We start from the raw sequence: 19,469 nt of genomic DNA on the forward strand, positions 1-19,469 counted from the left end.
TTAGCATCATCTTCTAAGTATGTCTTTCACATCAGAGGGTCACACTGATGCGACAATAATGATACAAATCTCGTCTCAAATTGTCTTATTGCAGGGTGAAAGTTGAAGGCCCCTGAAAGTTATGAGTCATAACTGGTTCAATGTTGGTTGATAGATGGAAGTTTTCCAACTTTCTGGTCAACTCTAGGGAGAAAGAGACCGGCACAAGTCACCTAGCCAGCTTCTTCACTAGGGAGGATTAGAATCTGAGGCCCCTCAATCATAGTCAAGGACTTTACGACCACAACTGAGCCCAAAATTATGTTGTTAAGCGAGACATTTGTTAAGTGAGCTTTGCCCCATTTTATGACCTTTCTTGCCACAGTTGTTAAGTGAACCACTGAAGTTGAAAAATTTGTTAAGTGGATCTGGCTTCCTCGTTGACTTTACTTGCCAGGAGGTTGGAAAAGGTGATCCCATAACTGCAGGACCAGTTGCCAAGCGTCTGAATTTTTGTGATTGTGGGAATGCTGCAAAGGTCACAGCTATGAAAAATGTCATGTCACATTTTTTTTGTGTCTTTGTAACTTTGAACAATCATTAAATGAACTGTTGTAGGTACAGTATTACCGGTATTACATTTGTGTTCGTGTGTGTTCGTGTGTGTGTGTGTGCGTGCATGTGGCTGTATATTTACTATAACTTATAAGGTAATTCTCGACTTACAACCACAATGGAGATCAGATTTCCATTGCTAAGCAAGGCAGTTGTTAAGTGAGTTGAACTTAATTTTATGATTTTCTTTGCTACAGTTGTTAAGCAAATAACTGCAGTGGGTGACATGAATCTGGTATTCTTTAAGTTAATCTGTTTTTCCCCATTGACTCTGTTTGTCAAAAGGTGACTGGGAAGATCGCCAATAGCAATCACGAGACTCCAGGATTCTGCAAGCATCGTAAATATATGCCGGCAACCAAATTCTGATCATTTGATTGTGGGGATGTCATAACCATCTTAAACACAAGAATTGGTTGCAAGTCACTATTTTTAGTGCTACTATAACTTACAAAGATCTCTAAACAAACATCTGCAAGTTGTGAACTGTCTGTAATGTGTATTGACTGAATAATTGATTGATTGTTTGATTGATTAATTATGGGTCACCAAGTCAATATTGACTCACTTTTCTCTATAGACAATTTGTTCCTAAACTTGGCCCTTGAGGTCGTCCTATGATTGTGTATCTACTGGAGTTATACTACTATATAGTACAAGGTAATCCTCAAGTTACAACCACAACTGACCCTAAAATTTGTGTTGCTAAGTGAGAAATTTGTTAAGTGAGTTTTGTCCCATTTTAAGATTTTGTAGTTAATTGAATCACAGCAGTTGTTAATTCAGTAACACGGCTGTTAAATGAATCCGGTTTCCCCATTGACCTTGCTTGTCAGAAGGTTGAAAAAGGGCGCTCACATGACTGCAGGATACTGTGACCGCCATAAATATGGGTCAGTTGTCAAGCATCTGAATGTAAATCACATGACTATGGGGATGCTGCAATGGTCGTAAGTGTGAAAAATGGTCATATGTCACTTTTTCAAATGGTCACTAAGTGAACTGTTGTAACTTGAGGACTACCTGTATAGTACAGGGAGGGTGGCATGCATACTATGTAGAATTGACATGGTCATCAGATTTGAGCGAGACTGGAATTTTTAATTATTTCTCTAGATTTTTTAAGGCACTATGATTTTAAAGCATCAACTACAATTTTTTATAACTTCTTTCCCAATATCCTAGAAAGATTTGCTGTAATTTTTCAACAAGTACAATCACAATGGTTTCCTGCAGATCACCACAAAGATCTCTGGTTATACATGTTTGTCATGTAACACTATGGACATTATGATCAACAAACATTATCATAGGTGAGTTCTCAGACAGAAACACTTACCAATAAACTGTAGAAAAATTCATGAACAAAGAGTCCCATTGCACAAATCAGAAGATACAGTAGATGATAAAGAAACTCTACATCCAAGATCATGGCTCTGTATCCTTTAGTAAATGTTCCACAATTACCAACAAAACTCATCAGAAATATGATTTTGTTACAAACCTGCAGAGCAAAAACAGATAGAAGATTAATGCATGGCTAAAATGCTAAGTCTCCATTTAATATAAGACAAGTTTAAAAATTATATACATGACACATATCTGCAATACTGTATCAGAGAACTTATTTTGAAATATTTCCTCTTATCTAATACAGCTAGTTTTCTAGGGCACAACCTTAAATTTTTTTTCTAACAAAATTCCTAGTTTGATAAGTAGACAATTTTTCAACAAATCCCAGAAAAATATATTTTACACTTACATTGAAAGCCCCCAGAAGAAACAATGTGGGCTGTAAACCTACAGAAAAAATTAATCGCAATATTGTAGAAGCTATTAGAGCCCTAATGCCATGGGGCTTAGGTAAAGCGATAACAATGGCAAGTGATATCAGCATGGCCGTCCAGAGTAAGCCTGATAAATGGGGCTCCAGTGTACCTGGCAAAAGAAAACATCCAGAATTCATTATTATTTATTCTCCCCCATATGGCTCCACAGAGCCCTTGCCATTATTAACAACAATTTAAAACAATGCACATGCCAAAATATTCTCACAAATTAGAAGCAGAGTAAAATATAGAAAAGCTGCCCAAGAGATTCCAATATATGTGCGATAGGTCAGTCTTTTTCCAAACAAATGAACCAAGGTTTATTAATTCAGCAATTACCTTATGAATTTTGTGAAAACAAACTTATGGATAAACTGGCCCGGCTTGGCAGTTACTTTCAGGAAACATTTCCAAGATTTCCCAGAGAAATGTTATTTTCTGATTTCTTCATTCAGCTTACTATCTTACTAACTAAATGCTGTGATGAACAGGCCCTTTCACTACACTTGAATTAATTAGTCTGCATTCAAATAAATGTATCCGTGGCCTGACCCAATGACAACTTGTTCTATTTTTCGCCTGTAAGTCTGCAAATTTTGTGAGAATTGATGAAATACTATTTTAATCAGGACAGTAAAACCTAGATCCGCTTGGATCTAATGCCAAATATTAATAACCTGAAGATGACGGTTTCTCCCAGCATGTTTCTCTACTCCTCAGGAGAGCATCTGTTCCTTTTCAATTGAACTGAGATGCCACTAAAGAATTCCGTCATTGTAGTTGTTCACAGTGATTTGGTTTGATATTTTCCGCTTCCCGAAGCAACAGGGAATTTTAAGCTAAGATAAAATATGACATGCCTTAATTTGATCTTTGCACAGTTCAGTGTGAACTGACTTAACTTGACCCTGAGGACTAATGTAACCATTCCTTTAGACTGAATATTTCTGCAAAAGTTTGAGCATAGTTCTTAATTCAACAATATATGAAAATGTATTTTCATGTGTTTATTTTAAAACAAAATTATGCAAAAATATTATGTATCATTATAATGCATGTACTTTAAGTATTTATTCAACGATATTTAAATATATCTTTTAAAAAATGAATAAGAAACTGGATGGACGTAGCAATAAAAATCATCTAGACCAGAAAGCAAGCTCTGTGAAATGATTTTGAAATGTTTTAATGGCAAATGTTAATTCTCTGATATGTGCAATTATAACTGATTGGTCATTTAGGTTCATCTAATTATTAAAGATTAAAATAGACCAGTGATGAGCAACTATGACTCCCTTACCACCTGTGGACTTCAATTCAACTCAACTCTGAGGCCATGGTTGTCAACACCTGAATTAGACTCTCAATACTTTCTTCTTAGGTTTCTAATCGTTTAGGAAATGGTGAATTGCTTAGCATCACAATCACCAAAACGGCTACCAAAATTATATCCTTCATTTATCCTCCCTCTGACTCAAATCTTTGTGGTATAACTATTATATTCTATGTTTCATATATTTGAAATATTGGTACCTCCTTTGACTCCTTTAAATGGATAGAAAAATGCTACCAGTAGATTCATAAGGACTGCAAGGTTGAATGAAATACTGCTCCAGAAGGACATGTTGCGGGAACACCAATACAAGATATGCTGAGCTGCAAAATCAGGAAAACAAATGTTTGATGAATTCAAAGGTATCTTTTAACAAGGAATAAATCTTAGAAACAAATATATATTGCCAGCTTTTCCTAGAATGACACACTAGCCACAAGAGTAATCTTTATTATTTGATTTAAGTCTCTCTTTAACTGCTCTTTGCAAAGTTCAGAAGTTCGTATGAAGGTTTTTTTTCCCCCCAGATCAAAGACCACATTAAACATGAACTAGCTTTTATATAACTATTTATGCTTGTAAATACCACGAGAACAGAAATCACATGTATAAAATACCCATGTACAAATTTATAGCAGCAGAATTTTAGTTTCAGATTGAAACTGGATATTGCAGGGTATAATTTAACCTTAAATATCTTATTTTAATTTTATTTTATTAAATCACATTGCGCGCACCTTCTAGATTGGAATACATAGGAGAAGATGCTTCCACCAAGGTGACAAAAACAGTGCTGCACAATCTGCTCCACCACTATTTTTCACACATGGGGTGTGATGAGATTAGAACAAAAGAATTGTACAGTATTTAAGTCACAAGGGTGCAGTGCTGTTTTTGCCATTTATCCCCCTTGATTCTCTTTGTGGATGCTGTTGGGTTATACAACTGGGGGCAAACACACAGACACAAAATGCTGGAAGAGGAACATATTAAAATCTGTTACAAAATAACTCAGAAAATGGCCAAACTCAAACAAAACCAAAAAAAAGCTTGACTATAAGACCAAGTAGTCCAAAAAATCTTGTTACCTCTCATAAAACTTATAATAACCTTCCTCCCCCCCTCCCCCCAAAAACCAAGAGTGACAAATTGTGACCCAGGAATCCTTTCACAATCTATCTTGGCACAAGAAGACTATACTAAGATCCCAGGCTTTGGAGCGGCAGGTTCTTAGCAATAAACTGTAGGATTAGCAAGAATATAGCTGGCAGCAAAAGAGAACTGTGTTTCGTCTTAGTAAGTGACAAGTTCCCAGCCTGCGTTAAACTCACATTCTAATGATTTACATTCCCTTGCTTTTCATGTTCAGTTTAAACATTGACAGTTTATCTCGTTTGCTCCCATAAAATCTGTGCACGAAGTTCCACTGACATTTGTACAGATCTCAACCTTTCCTTGAAAGTCTACTTCTTTTAAAACAATACAAATTGAAAACTTTCATTTGAAACAGGGTGCTTAAGGAGAATTTTTTCCCCCAGACAATCCAAATGCTGTTCATCACTGCAGCTTAGTGAGGAAGAGAAATCACAGAATTGTAGGACTGGAAGGAATCTTGGCGATCTTCAGCCCCTTGCGTACGGAAATATTATGGAAGTAGCCCCCTACCTCTGGAAAAAGTGTTCACTCGCATTATGTGACAGAGCTATTTGTTTTCCACCTTCTTTTATGTATTTTTCACTACAGGATGTCTTCCCAAACCTTTATTTTATTTATTTTATATTACGATCCATCATAAAATCAAACTCTGGGCAACTCATGTAAGTATTGGGATTACAGCTCTCAAAATTCAGTCTAATACAACTGTGTCGGGGACCTGCGCTTTTTATGTATCTGAAAGATGCCACAAAATGAAAGCATGGTATATCTTAGAAAAAATGCAGAGAAAAAAAAGATCCAATCTGGATCAGTCACTGGGACTACTATGGATTTACTAACTAGCCCCAAATGCACATTCTGCTAGAGAGAAGTCCTCCGAGGAGGGGCTCAAGCACGAGTTTGAAAGCTCAGAAGACTAAACCTTTGCTCCTGATAACTGGCCCTTATTGGATCCTGCGACATTATCCTGGGACATGTAAATGTTGCTTTATTTATGAGGGAAAACAAAGATATTTACAAAATGATACAGTAACATGATTACTTGACATGAAGATACAAAACAATGTCTATGCTTTCTAATGAAGCAATCAGCTGGGTCTTTAAAATCTGTAAGGGTTTACACAGCAAGTTGTGCAGTTAAACTCTAACCCTAACAGTTAACTGAATCCCCACTACCTTCCACTCTTCAGAGTAAACATGACCAGAAAGGAAATCCTTCTTTTTCCTACTCCCCGCCCACCATACTGGTTGCATTTTAATTTATGACATCCAGAGCTTCAAAACAAGTCTAGAATGTTTTAGGCCAGGATTGTCAAATTCGCAGCCCACAACCAGATGTATCACATGCTGGCCATGCCCACCCCCGGTGTAATGAAGGGGGGGAATTGTGATATGTCATGTAACAACATGCCGTTACACGTTTGACACCCCTGTTGTACGCTGTCAAACAAGATGAGAGTGATGAGACTGTTATATTGTAAAGAATGACTATCCTTCATTAAGCCTTAGATGAGAAGGAGCTCTAGAGAACATAGTATCAAATATGATATGTATACAGTACATAGTGTGTATTTGTGTTCCACTGGTTTTAAATATGAACCTATTTTTTAAATAATGTTCTGCTTTTCTAAATCTGTGATTCAGGAAACTGCCTGTGCTAAATGAGATGAGACTCATTTACTTCAGCAATATCTATAATGAACTAAACATGCTATTTTAATACTTCTGCTCACAAATGACTTTATATTTCCATTGTCTTCTTTTAGAAATGGCCCAGTAACTCTTTTCTAAGCAGTCACCTTCACTCTTAATTGTATTATTTTTGTATGGATTGTTTGCTACTGGAAACAGGTAAAACCATAATGGCAAGATAGGCATTGATTCTTCTCATTATTGGTTGGATTCAGAAGAAGCAATAGGCGAAAAATAATCGAGGAGAGAAGCAACTTAGAACTAAGGAGAAATTTCCTGACAGTTAGAACGATTAATCAATGGAACAGCTTGCCTCCAGAAGTTGTGAATGCCCCAACACCGGAAGTCTTTAAGAAGATGTTGGATAGCCATTTGTCTGAAATAGTGTAGGGTTTCCTGCCTAGGCAGGGGGTTGGACTAGAAGACCTCCAAGGTCCCTTCCAACTCTGCTATTGTATTGCATTGTATATAAAATAGATGCACTTTCACTGAGCAATCAGAAAAAATCCAGAGAATGTGGCGTTTGGATAACCTTTTTAGTCACCTCAAAGGGATGTATCTTTCAGTATTTCTTTCAGAATTCTTTTTTTAATATTCCTTCCCTTTCTTTCTATCCCCAAATAGTAGCTGAAATGATATAAAAGCTGTCAGTTGTGAACTTTCATGAAAGCAATGCAGGTAGTTCTTAACCTAGTGGCTGAAGTTAAAACAACCTGGAAAAAAATGACTGGTTCTTATATAGCATCCCCACAGTCACATTATCAAAATTGGGGCACTTGGGCAACGAACATGTATTTGCAATGATTGCTAGTATCATGGGGCCATGTGATTGCCATCTGCAAACTTCTCAGACAATTTCTGACAAGCAAAATCAGTGGGGGAATCTGGAGTCACTTAACAATCCCATGATTCTCTTAACAATTGCAGTGGGTTCACTTAACAACTGTGGCAAAAAAAAGATTGTAAAATCGGGAGTGATTCATTAACAACAGCCTTACTTAGCAATAGAAATTCTGTTCCCAATTGTGGTTGTTAAATCAAGGATTATCTATATCACACAAGAGAGGCATGAATGCCTGTAAGTTCTATTTATTATTTTTATAGTTCCACCTTAGAAGTAACTTGGCTAGATAAGCAGGATTGAGGGACAGTTGGCATTGCTATCTGCTCCACAACAACAACAACAACAAGCTAGTAGATGCAACCTTTATTCCATCTGGCAACAAGTGCTGACAATAGCTGTGAAGGCTGGGAGATGTAGATTTAGAAAGCAGGCTAAATATAAGACACAGTGTCTGTCCGTACTATGGATAAGTCTTTAAGCAGCCAATAAAATGGGTTAGATTATCTAGTTCAAGAAATCTTGTGCCATGATAAAATTGTTAGTTTTTTTTGTTAATCCCAGCAGAGTTGCTTTAAAATAAAGGAGACTAATACAAATAAAACTAAAACTGCTAGAAGTTAGTTGTATAGTTTAACTATAAGGTTGCAACCTTTATAAAGATCTTTGAACTGAGTTGACAGCCTGGGTTCGAGATCTGAGCACCCTTCAATGGGATGAGCTCCCATACCTTGCCCCAGATCCTGCTAACCTAGCAGGAAAGCATGCATATACAAGTAGATTAATAGGTACCACTTTGGTGGCAAGGTAAGAGTGTTTGCACCTCTAGCATATAGCCATGTTGGCCACACAACCACAGAAAATGTCTTTGGAAAGCACTGGCTCCCTCAGCCAAGAAATAGAGAAGAGTATCATGCCTTAAAGTCAGACATGACTGGACACGGTTAAAATCATTTAGCTGCTTACTTGTACTGTATATTTAAAGCATTATTTGGGGAAATAATGTAATGGGAAATAAAAATAAGTCGCAAGCAGTGTTCAAGCAAAGCTTTTCTAGAAACCTGAGAGTAGGATGTTTGTATGTAAAAAAGGAAAGGAAAGGAATGAAAAAGGGAAAGGAAAAAAAGAAAAGAAAAAGCCATGAAAGTCTAATATTCCTTTTCTTTCAGGAAAACAGTTTGCAATTTTAGATCAGGAATTATTATACAATATCAAATGATAATCTTTTGTGTTCCTAACCCAAACTTACCTCTCAGCTTTTTTTGCCAGTTCATTTCATTAAAAAGGTCCTCAGAACTCATAAAGAAATCATTGATTTTGCTGCCTTGCTCATCCCTTTCTGTAGTGTAGTACACCCGGAGTTTAGATTCTTTGGTGAGGAACTCACATATACTGGGCACAGGGAAGACTATTTGCTCCATAGTACGATCCGATCTAACTATCTACATGAAGAGTTTAAAGAGTTAATTTGCATGGTGTATGTTCACAATGAGATTGTATTATTTTTCAGTATGCAAAACTTCCTGGAACTCTTGGTATATTTTAAAATACGTGCTGATTTGCATTCCTGTTAAACACTGTTATTTCTATTGCCACAATTTCTTTTCACATTTCAAGTCACCTAGGAAAAGGAGGTTATTTCTTCATCAGAATTGTTACAAAAATTATATGTTATTTCAGTTGTTAGCCAAGTATTACTTGGGTAGATGGATAATTATCCTTCCTTCCTTTCATCCTTCCTTCCGTCCTTCCTCCCTCCATCTTGTTGTTCCAATTGAAATGATTTGCGTACAAAAAGTCATAGAAAACCAAATCAATCTGCACTGGTCACTTCCATCCAAAGTCACTTTGGAATCAGGCAATACCTAAATCAAATCAAGCCAATAAAATCACTTCTTCCTATTTTTAAACTGATTCCATTAATAAAAATATAAGAAAATGATTCTGTGAAAAATGTAAACACGTATGTTTTCCCAAAGCGCTAGTTATTTTTGTTTCATAAAAGCACTGAATTGGGGGGAAATTTCAGAGTTAGCATTTGACTGGGGCAATATGAAAGATCTGTGTCATTTAAGAGTTTGAGGTATTTTGTAGTATTGCTTGAGAGACAAATTTTGCATGTGAAGCCCCAAAGTATCATGAAACTGGTGCATGACTTTCAGGAACCTGAGAAGCTGCTCAATATTTTAGAGAAGCCAGAGAAAAAAGTAATGGATAGTACAGTAGCTCTTTAATACCATCTTCTGGAATGGACATTTTGTAGAATCTAGAGTCTGTGCTGTATAGCTCAGTACAGAGGTAGGTTCCCACCAGTTCACACCGATTTGGGCGAACCGGTAGTGGTAATTTGGCCTTGCTTGCAGAACCGGCAGCGACCCGGGATGGTCACGCCCCTGAGCTGTTTCCCTGGCCACCATTGCCTTTGCCAGCATGTCTTTAAATTGTTTTTTTAAGTTCTTCGTGCTTGTGCAGATCAATTTACAGTGTGCTGTGCACACATAGCGAAGCATGTGAGAAGCGAAATGGTACCAACACCGGTAGGAATCCACCCCTGGCTCAGTAGGTCTATCTATTAGCAATACCAATGGCACTTAGACTTATATACTGCTTTACAGTGCTTTACAGCCTTCTCTAAGCGGTTTACAGAGTCAGCATATTATCCCAACAATCTGGGTCCTCATTTTACCCCCTTTGGAAGATGAAAGGCTAAGTCAACCTTGTGCCTGATGAGATTTGAACTGCCAAATTGCAGGCAAACAGTAGTCCGCAGAAGTTGCCTGCAGTAATGCACTCAAAACACTGTGTCATGGCTCATATTGAAGGAAACAAGATGTTCCTAAAGAGCCAATTCCATTGCCTTTCTTGATACTATTTTATTTCCACTGTAAGAAGTCCCTCATGCTTAACCCAAGACTTTTCCTGTAGTATACTCTCAGCTTGTTTACTTAAAAAAAGAAATTTACAGTAGCCCAATCAAAACACATTTTCGAAGTGTTAGTCTTTTTTTTTTTAAAGAAAAAAGAAAAAGGAAGTAGATTTATATTTGGAAGAATTCACATTCATTAAAGATTGAGGGGATTTTTTTTGTAACTAGGTATTCAGGACATGCAGTAGAATTCAATTATTATTTTACTAGACTGTATAAAATCTACATCACATTGTTACTTTTCTTTTTATAGTTCCATTTAAGATGAATTAGATATAATTTGAGGTATTTACCTCAATTTGAGCTGTATGCTTGGCATAGAATTCCAAAGCTTCGTCTCCATCTATTTGTCCTCCAGGCTTCAACATGTTTTGCAATTCTTTGTTGTGGCGAGCAAGCTAAAATAAATGAACAATTATGAAGAGCAGGAAGCTTGCCCATGTCTCCTACTTAAAAAAAATAAAACAAAGCAAAACTCAGAATTATTGAAAGACTCAATTGCAAAATAGAGAAATAGATGACTACTTCAAAACAAACCAGATATTGACTTGGTCAGATTGAAACCAATGTTAAATCATCAGTACTAATACTGTACTAGATACAGTAATACAGTACTACTGCACTGTACTACTGTAAACAGGGAACCCACCACGCTCATTAACACTGATGATGTTACCTAGTTGCCTAGCTACCTGCGGGATCGCATCCTCCCACACACATCCCTGCGGCCAATTCGCTCTCACAGGGTGGGGCTTCTCCTGGTGCCGTCCAGTAGGCAATGCCAACGGGCGACACCGAGGAGTAGGGCCTTCTCTGTGATGGGCCCAACCCTCTGGAATGACCTCCCCCCCCCGACATTAGAACCACTACTGACCTCCGCTCCTTCCGACAGAAATTGAAGACTCACCTGTTCCAACTGGCTGGTCTGGCATAATTATAACGTCTACCTCCTGGCATACACATTTTATTGGTTTTTAGAGGGATTGTCTCTTTTAAATTTAATCTTACAGGATATTGGGATTTTAAATTTTGTATATTCTGATTTATTTACTTAGCTGTACATTTTTCCATATCTTTTTATCCTCCTCACATATACGTATATATGTATCTATTTATTTAATAATTTTAATTTGTTGTATTTTGATACGGACTGTACACCGCCCCGAGTCCCTTTCGGGAGAGGGGGCGGTTTATAAGCGCTAATAAATAATAATAATAATAATAATAATAATAATAATAATAATAATAATAATAATAATAATAAGTCAGTTAATGAAACATCTGCAAACAAACAACAAAATTTAGAGAAAATCAAAGGACTCCTCTCTCCCGTCTTTGTTAGAGTCTAGTTTAAAATTCGTTCCCCCAAAGTTGGCAAGTTGAATATGAGAAAGACCACACAAAAAGTACAACTCTTACTTCGCAAAAAGCCACTATTCAACAATTCTTTCTGTCGTTTATGAATAATGTTAAAGCATAATGTTAAAGAATAATGTTGGTTCTATTTTCAATCTGTGAGTCACTGGGACCAGAGGTTTAGTCTTCCAAGCTTTCGGACTCCTGTTAGAGCCCCTCCTCAGGGAACTTCTCTCTACCAGAATGTATGCTTTGGGTTATATAGTGTGCGTTGCATTTATATGGTACCTGTTGTATGTGGCTTTTTAGATGTTGACTGAGGTATTGATAGCTGGCTATTAAGTCATTGGCTGTTGTTTCCTTGTGCTGCTAAGCCCTGGCATCCTAAGTACTTGATAAGCTGGTGGTAAATCAGCACACCTGTTGACTGATGGGGGGCCCATTTCCCAGGATTCAATCACTTCCCTGGCTGGTTTTGTGCCTGCTCATCCAATAATCTTAGAAGCTTCAAATTTGAATGTTTGTCCTTGTTCACTGCAATGTGATGCTACCAATGGTTCTCTTTTATTTGGAGAGTAGCAAGTTTGTTATATCATAAGGAAGGCTGAACGCCAAAGAATTGAACTATGGTGCTGGAGAAAACTCCTGCGAGTCCCTTAGACTGCAAGGCGACCAAACCGGTCAGTCAAAGAGGAGATCAACCCTGACTGCTCTTTAGAAGACCAGATCCTGAAGATGAAACTCAAATACTTTGACCACCTAATGAAAAGGTGGAAGGACTCACTGGAGAAGAGCCTAATGCTGGGAAAGATTGAGGGCAAAAGAAGAAGGGGAAGACAGAGAATGAGGTGGCTGGATGGAGTCACTGAAGCAGTCGGTGTGAGCTTAAATGGACTCCATGGGAAGGCCTGGAGGAATGTTGTCCATGGGGCCGCAATGGGTCGGACATGACTTTGCAACTAACAAGAAGAAGAAGTTTGTTATACGAAGTATATCAGCTTGTGACAGACTTAAGGATGAGGAATCAGTGAAATAAGCTTTTAGAATGCTTATCAACAAATATATGTTTCAGCACATACGAAGAAAAACTGTATGACAAAGCACTTAGTTTAAGAAAGACAAATTAATTTGCACCAAAAGCATAACTAAAGTGGGCAACAGCAGGTTTCAGGCAAATGTGAATAACTGGCAACAATGCTTTATATTAGCCTAAACTGTAATTTTATTTCACCTAACTACTTTCACTGTTTGTGTCAGTATTGATAATCTGACAAGGCTCATATTGACATTCCTGAAATGAATTCCTGCAGTGCATGATTCAACTACTGTGATTCAAATGCTCTAAATTTGGGGCTAAATTCTTCAGGTATAAATAAAAATTTACCTGATGGGCTAATATGTAAATATTATGCCCCACGTTTCTAGGAGATGCAGCAAGATCTTCACCATTCTCTACATCCTCAAATTCAACCTCACCTTGCTGATATGCCTTTTTAATTACTTCTACCTGTAGAGAAAAAGAAACACATTTCACAAGTTTGAAATATATCTATGTGTGTGTGTGTGTGTGTGTGTGTGTGTGTGTATGAAAAGAAAACAAAATCTAAGCATTTGAGCTGCTTCCTATTTTCATTCTATCTCAGATATTCTGAAAATGAAACTTATATGAAGTAATTTTTATTTCCTTCTATCCTTTGAAGCTGAGGATCCCTGGCTCAGATTACTGATACTGCTGTTGTTTTTTAAACAACTATAATTTATATCAGAAATAAACTGACTCAGTGGAATGAACGCCAAAAATAAAGCCTTAAACTTTACCTCCATCCCACATCTTTATTGCAGAATAATATATTCTGTCATACTCTTGACGCAGGCAATTACTATAACTATATAGGTTTGGATTTCTTGCTTGCATTTTGTTGCTTATTTAAAGCGGAACAAAAGAATACTTAGACAGCTTTTAAAAAACGTCTAAATGCCTACTTCAAATTATTATCCTCTAAAGTATTATTTTACATACAACTCATCAACATGGAGATATTAACATGTCCATAAAAATAAGTAAAATAAATCTTAGAATAAAAAAACCTAGAATGATAAAATTTCAGCAGGTTTCTTTTTTCTATTCAACTATTTGAACTATTATGAACTATTTTCATAAGTGAAGTGCTACAGTATCATAATTTCCCATGCTTCTACATGGAACTTACCATATTTTTTGGAGTATCAGACGCACTGGAGTATAAGATGCACCAAGATTTCGAAGAGGCAAATTTTAAAAAAAGTTTTTGTACTCTGCAGACCTCCCCAAAACAGCCCATTTTTCAGGAAAATGGGTCTGTTTTTTGTCATAAAAAGGGCATGCATAGCCTTTAGGAGGCTTAAAGAGTACTCCTGGGAGTTGGGGGGGCAAATACGAGCAAAAAAACGGGCCATTTGTTTGCTCATTTTTGCCATCCCCAGCCTCCAGGAGCACTCTGGAAGCCTCCAAAAGGCTATGCCTGGCCATTTTTGCAAAAGGAGCAGTGTTACGGGAGGCCAAAAATGCTGTATTCAGTGTATAAAATGTACCTAGATTTTCACCCTCTTTTTGAGGGAAAAATGTGCGTCTTATACTCCATAAATACGGTAGGTGTTGTCGGACATATTATTCTTAACCTCAGATGAGCCTTGACTTATAACCATAACTGGATCACAATTTCCATTGCGATGTTAAGAGAATCACTTCAATTGTTAAATGAATCACAAGGTCATTAAGTGAACCCGGCTTCCTCCACTAACTTGGCCTAAAGCTGATTGGGAAGATTACCTGTCCCTGAGATGCTGCAACCATTGAAAATGCATGTTGGTTGCCAAGTGTCGAAATTTTGATCATGTGACCTTGGGTTGCTATGCAAGCATTAGTCAGAAGTCATTTTTTTAGTGCTGTTGAACTTCAAACGGTTGTTAAATGAATGGTTGTGAGTCAAGGGACTACCTTTAGAGGAAAACAAACGGGGCATGTGACTTCTCAGAACAGCTGATTATTTCAGCAAGTCTTCTTTCAGGTTCTTTCACTTTCAAGTTCTTTCACTCAGTCTTTTACACTGAACATACAAAGTAAAATCCTTCTGCCCATGAATGCTTTGGTTTTATTTTGATCCCCTGGGAAGTCTGACTAACAGAAGAGAAGGAGAATGCTTTTTTCATTCCTTGAATTGGCTCCCACGGTACACATGAAAGTCATCCTATCCCTTGGAGCAAATCTTTCAAGATCACAAAAAGCTGGTGGCAAAAATCAATAAACTGTCCTTGCCATCTATCTGTGAGAATAAATCCTGGATAGAAATGCTACCATGTTGCCAAGATATATTTCTATAATTTTACCTTACAATAATACAATACAATACAATAGTAGAGTTGGAGGGACCTTGGAGGTCTTCTAGTCCAACACCCTGCCTAGGCAGGAAACCCTATACCGTTTCAGACAAATAGCTATCCAACATCTTCTTAAAGACTTCCAGTGTTGGGGCATTCACAACTTCTGGAGGCAACTTGTTCCACTGATTAATTGTTCTAACTGTCAGGAAATTTCTCCTCAGTTCTAAGTTCCTTCTCTCCTTGATTAGTTTCCACCCATTGCTTCTTGTTCTACCCTCAGGTGCCTTGGAGAATAGCTTGACTCCCTCTTCTTTGTGGCAACCCCTGAGATATTATAAAACATAATATCAAACAAATATAAAACAAATTTTCTCTTTTCTATTCGACCTCACTTTGCCTGTAACCCCACTGTACAAGATATGATAGAACTATATTGCCAGTACAGAGGATCAGAGTTAAAAGGATACTGTGACTGCAGTGGAAAATAACGCTTCTTAAGCTCTCAAGTTAAGCCAACTTAAAATATACCTGTGTATATAGAACAAAGCTCTTTAAATTTACTGCTAAGCATAATAGGGCTCAGTTAAGGAGAGGCCTCAGTTTATAAGATCCAAAATAGTGTGCTCTTAATCACACATCTGGCAACAAAATAATTTCATGCTGTTCAATTTAATGGAAGCATACCAGTTCTTTTGGTCTCATGTTATAAAGGATCCTTTCTGCATTTTCACTGTCATGCCTACTTTCCATTATAGCCAAGAGTAACTTTGAGGCATTATTCTGGAAAACAAAAAGAAACTTTAAGGAAAGTAAGCTGATTAAAATATCCATGTATTACAAAAAACAAAAACAGTCTAAAGAAAGTGCAGATGAATATGATTACTACCGACTGCATTTTAGTAAACTTGACATATGACAAAGCAACAAAGAACAAAGGAAAGAGTCTAAACAGTATCTGCATGTACAATGAAGACAAAACCAACTGCTAAAAACCTGTGTTCTTTAAATACTCAGGAAAAGTAACTTACATTCAAATCAGGTCTCTGGAAGTACAGCACACCCAATATTTGAGAGGCTATGAAACAGACCTCATTCTAACATAATACTTAACACAGTAAATTAAAATCATGAATGTTAACTTTTACAAAGTCTTGTTTTGTAAAAATACAGATTGCAGAATTCCATCCCTGCAGTAGCTGACTACTGTTGCCATGACTATTTTTTCCTTCCTGTGATAATGGACAGGAAGGTTTGTATTTGATCACAGTTTTGGATACACACAGACACAGACACACACAGACACAGACACACACAGACACACCTTCCTGTCCATTATCATAGGAAGGAATATATATATATTCTATTTTTTTGTTTGTTTTCTATTTTGTGTTATTTATAAATTGCTTACAGTCCTTAGGAACTGAACAGCCTATAAATAATAAAATATCACACAGCAGTCTATGTTCAAAACAAGTTAGATTATGACTAACAAACTCTAGCAAGAGTTATTTGTATAAGTGTCCTTTTGAACTACGATGCTTAAAAACCTATGATTCTGTAAACTGCAGTTCCCACCATGAAGTATCATTACATGAAGATTGTTTTATTGCAGTTTGTTTTCTTATCTATAGAGCTGTATTGCCTGCTCCCCAATGACTACATTTTCTATAGAGTTTCACTTACAAGGCATGTGTCAAACCCATCTGATAAGAGTAGATTCATGTCATATGTTGTGATGACTAGCCTGGTGTCTTCAATTTCATAATTTGGAGACTGCATTTTAATGGTTAATTAAACATGCAAGAAATTAATTAAGCTTCAATCTATCAAATTCACATAAGGTCATGTTTAATTAATTTAGTGTAGTTTAAGTCTTATTCAAACTTAATTCCTCTACATGCTACCTTATCCAAAACATTCAGTGAATTTCTTGGGGTTACTGAGAGTTTGCACAACTTTTTTGAGCATAAATGTTTCTTTTCTTTTGTAAAAATGATCATTTTTACTGTTAAAGAATTTACTTACCTTCAGTTCTAATACAAGATCCATCCTCTTTTTTCCCAGGGGATTGATGTCATTGAGAATTAATGCTGTAATTATATCAATACCATTGGACTCATGAGTAGCAATGCAGTTCTACACGAAGAGCAAGGTAGTGGAAAAAGATAACAACAATATGTAGTATGATTATTTTATAAAAATAACCCACAGGTCAAAATTAGGAGGGGAAGTTCTTTCCATCCCCCATCCATTGGATACAATATTTATAATTGTTTCCCCAATACATTTTGTTATAGAAAGAACAGTTGGAAGAAAATGAGACTACTCAACATATAAATGCCATAATTAATGACTTTACTACTGTTTTGTTGATTTGATTAGTGACTGTACACCGCCCCGAGTCCTCTCTGGGAGAGGGGGCGGTCTATAAGTGTGAATAATAAATAAATAAATAAAATAAATAAAATAAATTTACTATTGGAGAACTGGGAAGATTAATTTTCTTTTCATATCTTAAAATTTTGATCTCACATTTTTATTAGAGCATTTGGATTTTTTTTTGTTGCTTTCCAACAAAACTTAACTGTTGGCTTAGTTAAGATGCAATATAAATGTAATCACAGATTTATTTGAAGTTACTCTTTACCGGAGAATAGAGAAGAATGTAGTCTGGAATATTACTGGAGAAAGACCAGGGAATTTCAACAAAACAGAAACCTGAGCCACAATTCAGTATATGTTGTGGTGTTATAGTAACATTTCTAAATAATCATTGTAAATGTCAATATGTGCATGGACTTATGTGCATGATTATGCATAATAAAATAATTACCAGTTGATTTGGAATGCCTGAAAAGCATCAAGTCCAGTGAAATTTGGACTTGATGTAGTGGTTAAAAAAAACTAAGTTAGAAACCCAGAGACTGTAAGTTCTAATCCTACTTTAGGCGCAAAGGCAACAAGATGATTTGGGGCCCGTCACTCCCTTTCAGCCCTCGGATGTAGAGGGGAATGGCAAACTACTTCCAGAATGTTGCAGAAAAACCTTCAGGGACTTATTCAAGCAGTTGCCGTGAGTCAAGATTGATTTAGAGCTACCCACTTGAGTGCCCACACACTGCCATAATCCACAATGTAGGTGGGCCACTGATCATACTATGCACCCATAAAATCACATGCATGTTTCTTTTCTTAACACTACAAGTTGAAACTTAAACATTCCAAAATATTAACAGGAATTCTCAGTGTTCTAAGTCAGCCTCTCAATTTGCACCAAGTCAACCACATCTCCCATTTGCCCCAATTACAATACCTGATTTTCATGACATGGTCCCTGGCAATACTCTGTCAAACTTTCCAGAGTCTGGTTGATCAATGCTACATTTTTCTCATTAATGTACAGCCCAAGCAGTCCAAGTCCTCCAGTTGTACTTCCACAAATACAATCTAAAAACTGTAATGTCTCACACACTAGGTTGTAATTAGTCTTGTTGTTTTGGCAACGCAGGAAGTTCTAGAGATGGACATGGCAACAACAGAGAAACACAAAAGTTATGAATTTCATTTTTTAAACATAACATTTATTCTCATAATTTTTCAAATTCAATAGTATCTGCTTGCATTTGTACTGAACTTTCTATCAACGCATGGCAAAACAGTCCTCTGTATATGCTGTTGTATCTATGTATGAGTAGACTTTCCCATCTAAACAGAAGTATGAAATTCTGCTGCGACATGGTCTTTGAGAAGCATATTTACAATAGACATCAACAGCAGAAGCACAGAAATCTGAGCGGTCCCTTGTATAAATTTTTCATCACATGGATGGGGTGAGAGGGACAAAGCATCAGAACCTCCCCAATTTTTTTTCTCCAAGGCTTGCTAAATCATCTTTGCCACTTTGGTGGCATCTTTGTCAGTATTCCTGGAAGAGTACATGACAAATCACCGATCCTTTGATCTTCTTCTACCTTCTCTTTATCTGCTCTCTTTCAGGGAACAAGCTGAAACAAAAGAGCCAAAAGAGAAAGCTTCCTTTTGCTTTCCATTGTTTCCATGGATGATGGGGAGATGAAACCCACCCACCCAAATATAGGATAGCTTGAAGCAGAGGTGGGTTGCTCCCAGGTTCGGCCCGGGTTGGGCAAATCAGTAGCAGCAGCAGTGAGAGGCTCCGCCCATCTGCCCGGACGCTTCTGCATATGCGCAAGTATGCACACACGAGTGAACCGGTAGTAAAAAAATTAGAAGCCCACCACTGGTTTGAAGGAAATAACATTGGGTTCAGCCAGATAATCTTTCCAAAATGTGTTAAAATTTGCAAATGGCAATGCTTTTCTTTAACTACTAGTTGCAAAGTTAATTAATGGAAGGTGTTTTGTT

At 37.0% G+C, this 19,469-nt stretch overlaps 1 protein-coding gene across 1 annotated transcript in view; it reads right to left on the minus strand.

Annotated features, from left to right (window-relative positions):
• The window catches only part of ITPR1 (inositol 1,4,5-trisphosphate receptor type 1), a 273,195-nt gene that overhangs the window by 32,597 nt on the left and 221,129 nt on the right, over positions 1 to 19,469 (minus strand). Inside the window, exons 43-51 of the mRNA XM_081969590.1 lie at positions 18,400 to 18,600; positions 17,112 to 17,222; positions 15,771 to 15,866; positions 13,111 to 13,233; positions 10,664 to 10,768; positions 8,694 to 8,886; positions 3,957 to 4,079; positions 2,357 to 2,532; positions 1,934 to 2,098 (exon numbers count right to left, since the gene is read on the minus strand). Of these exons, the coding sequence (XP_081825716.1) occupies positions 1,934 to 2,098; positions 2,357 to 2,532; positions 3,957 to 4,079; positions 8,694 to 8,886; positions 10,664 to 10,768; positions 13,111 to 13,233; positions 15,771 to 15,866; positions 17,112 to 17,222; positions 18,400 to 18,600 (1,293 nt within the window). The remainder of the gene's footprint in view (positions 1 to 1,933; positions 2,099 to 2,356; positions 2,533 to 3,956; positions 4,080 to 8,693; positions 8,887 to 10,663; positions 10,769 to 13,110; positions 13,234 to 15,770; positions 15,867 to 17,111; positions 17,223 to 18,399; positions 18,601 to 19,469) is intronic.

This window comes from Natrix helvetica (genome assembly GCF_964273705.1).
Source record: "Natrix helvetica genome assembly, chromosome: 1".
NCBI classification, from domain to species: Eukaryota; Metazoa; Chordata; class Lepidosauria; order Squamata; family Natricidae; genus Natrix; species Natrix helvetica.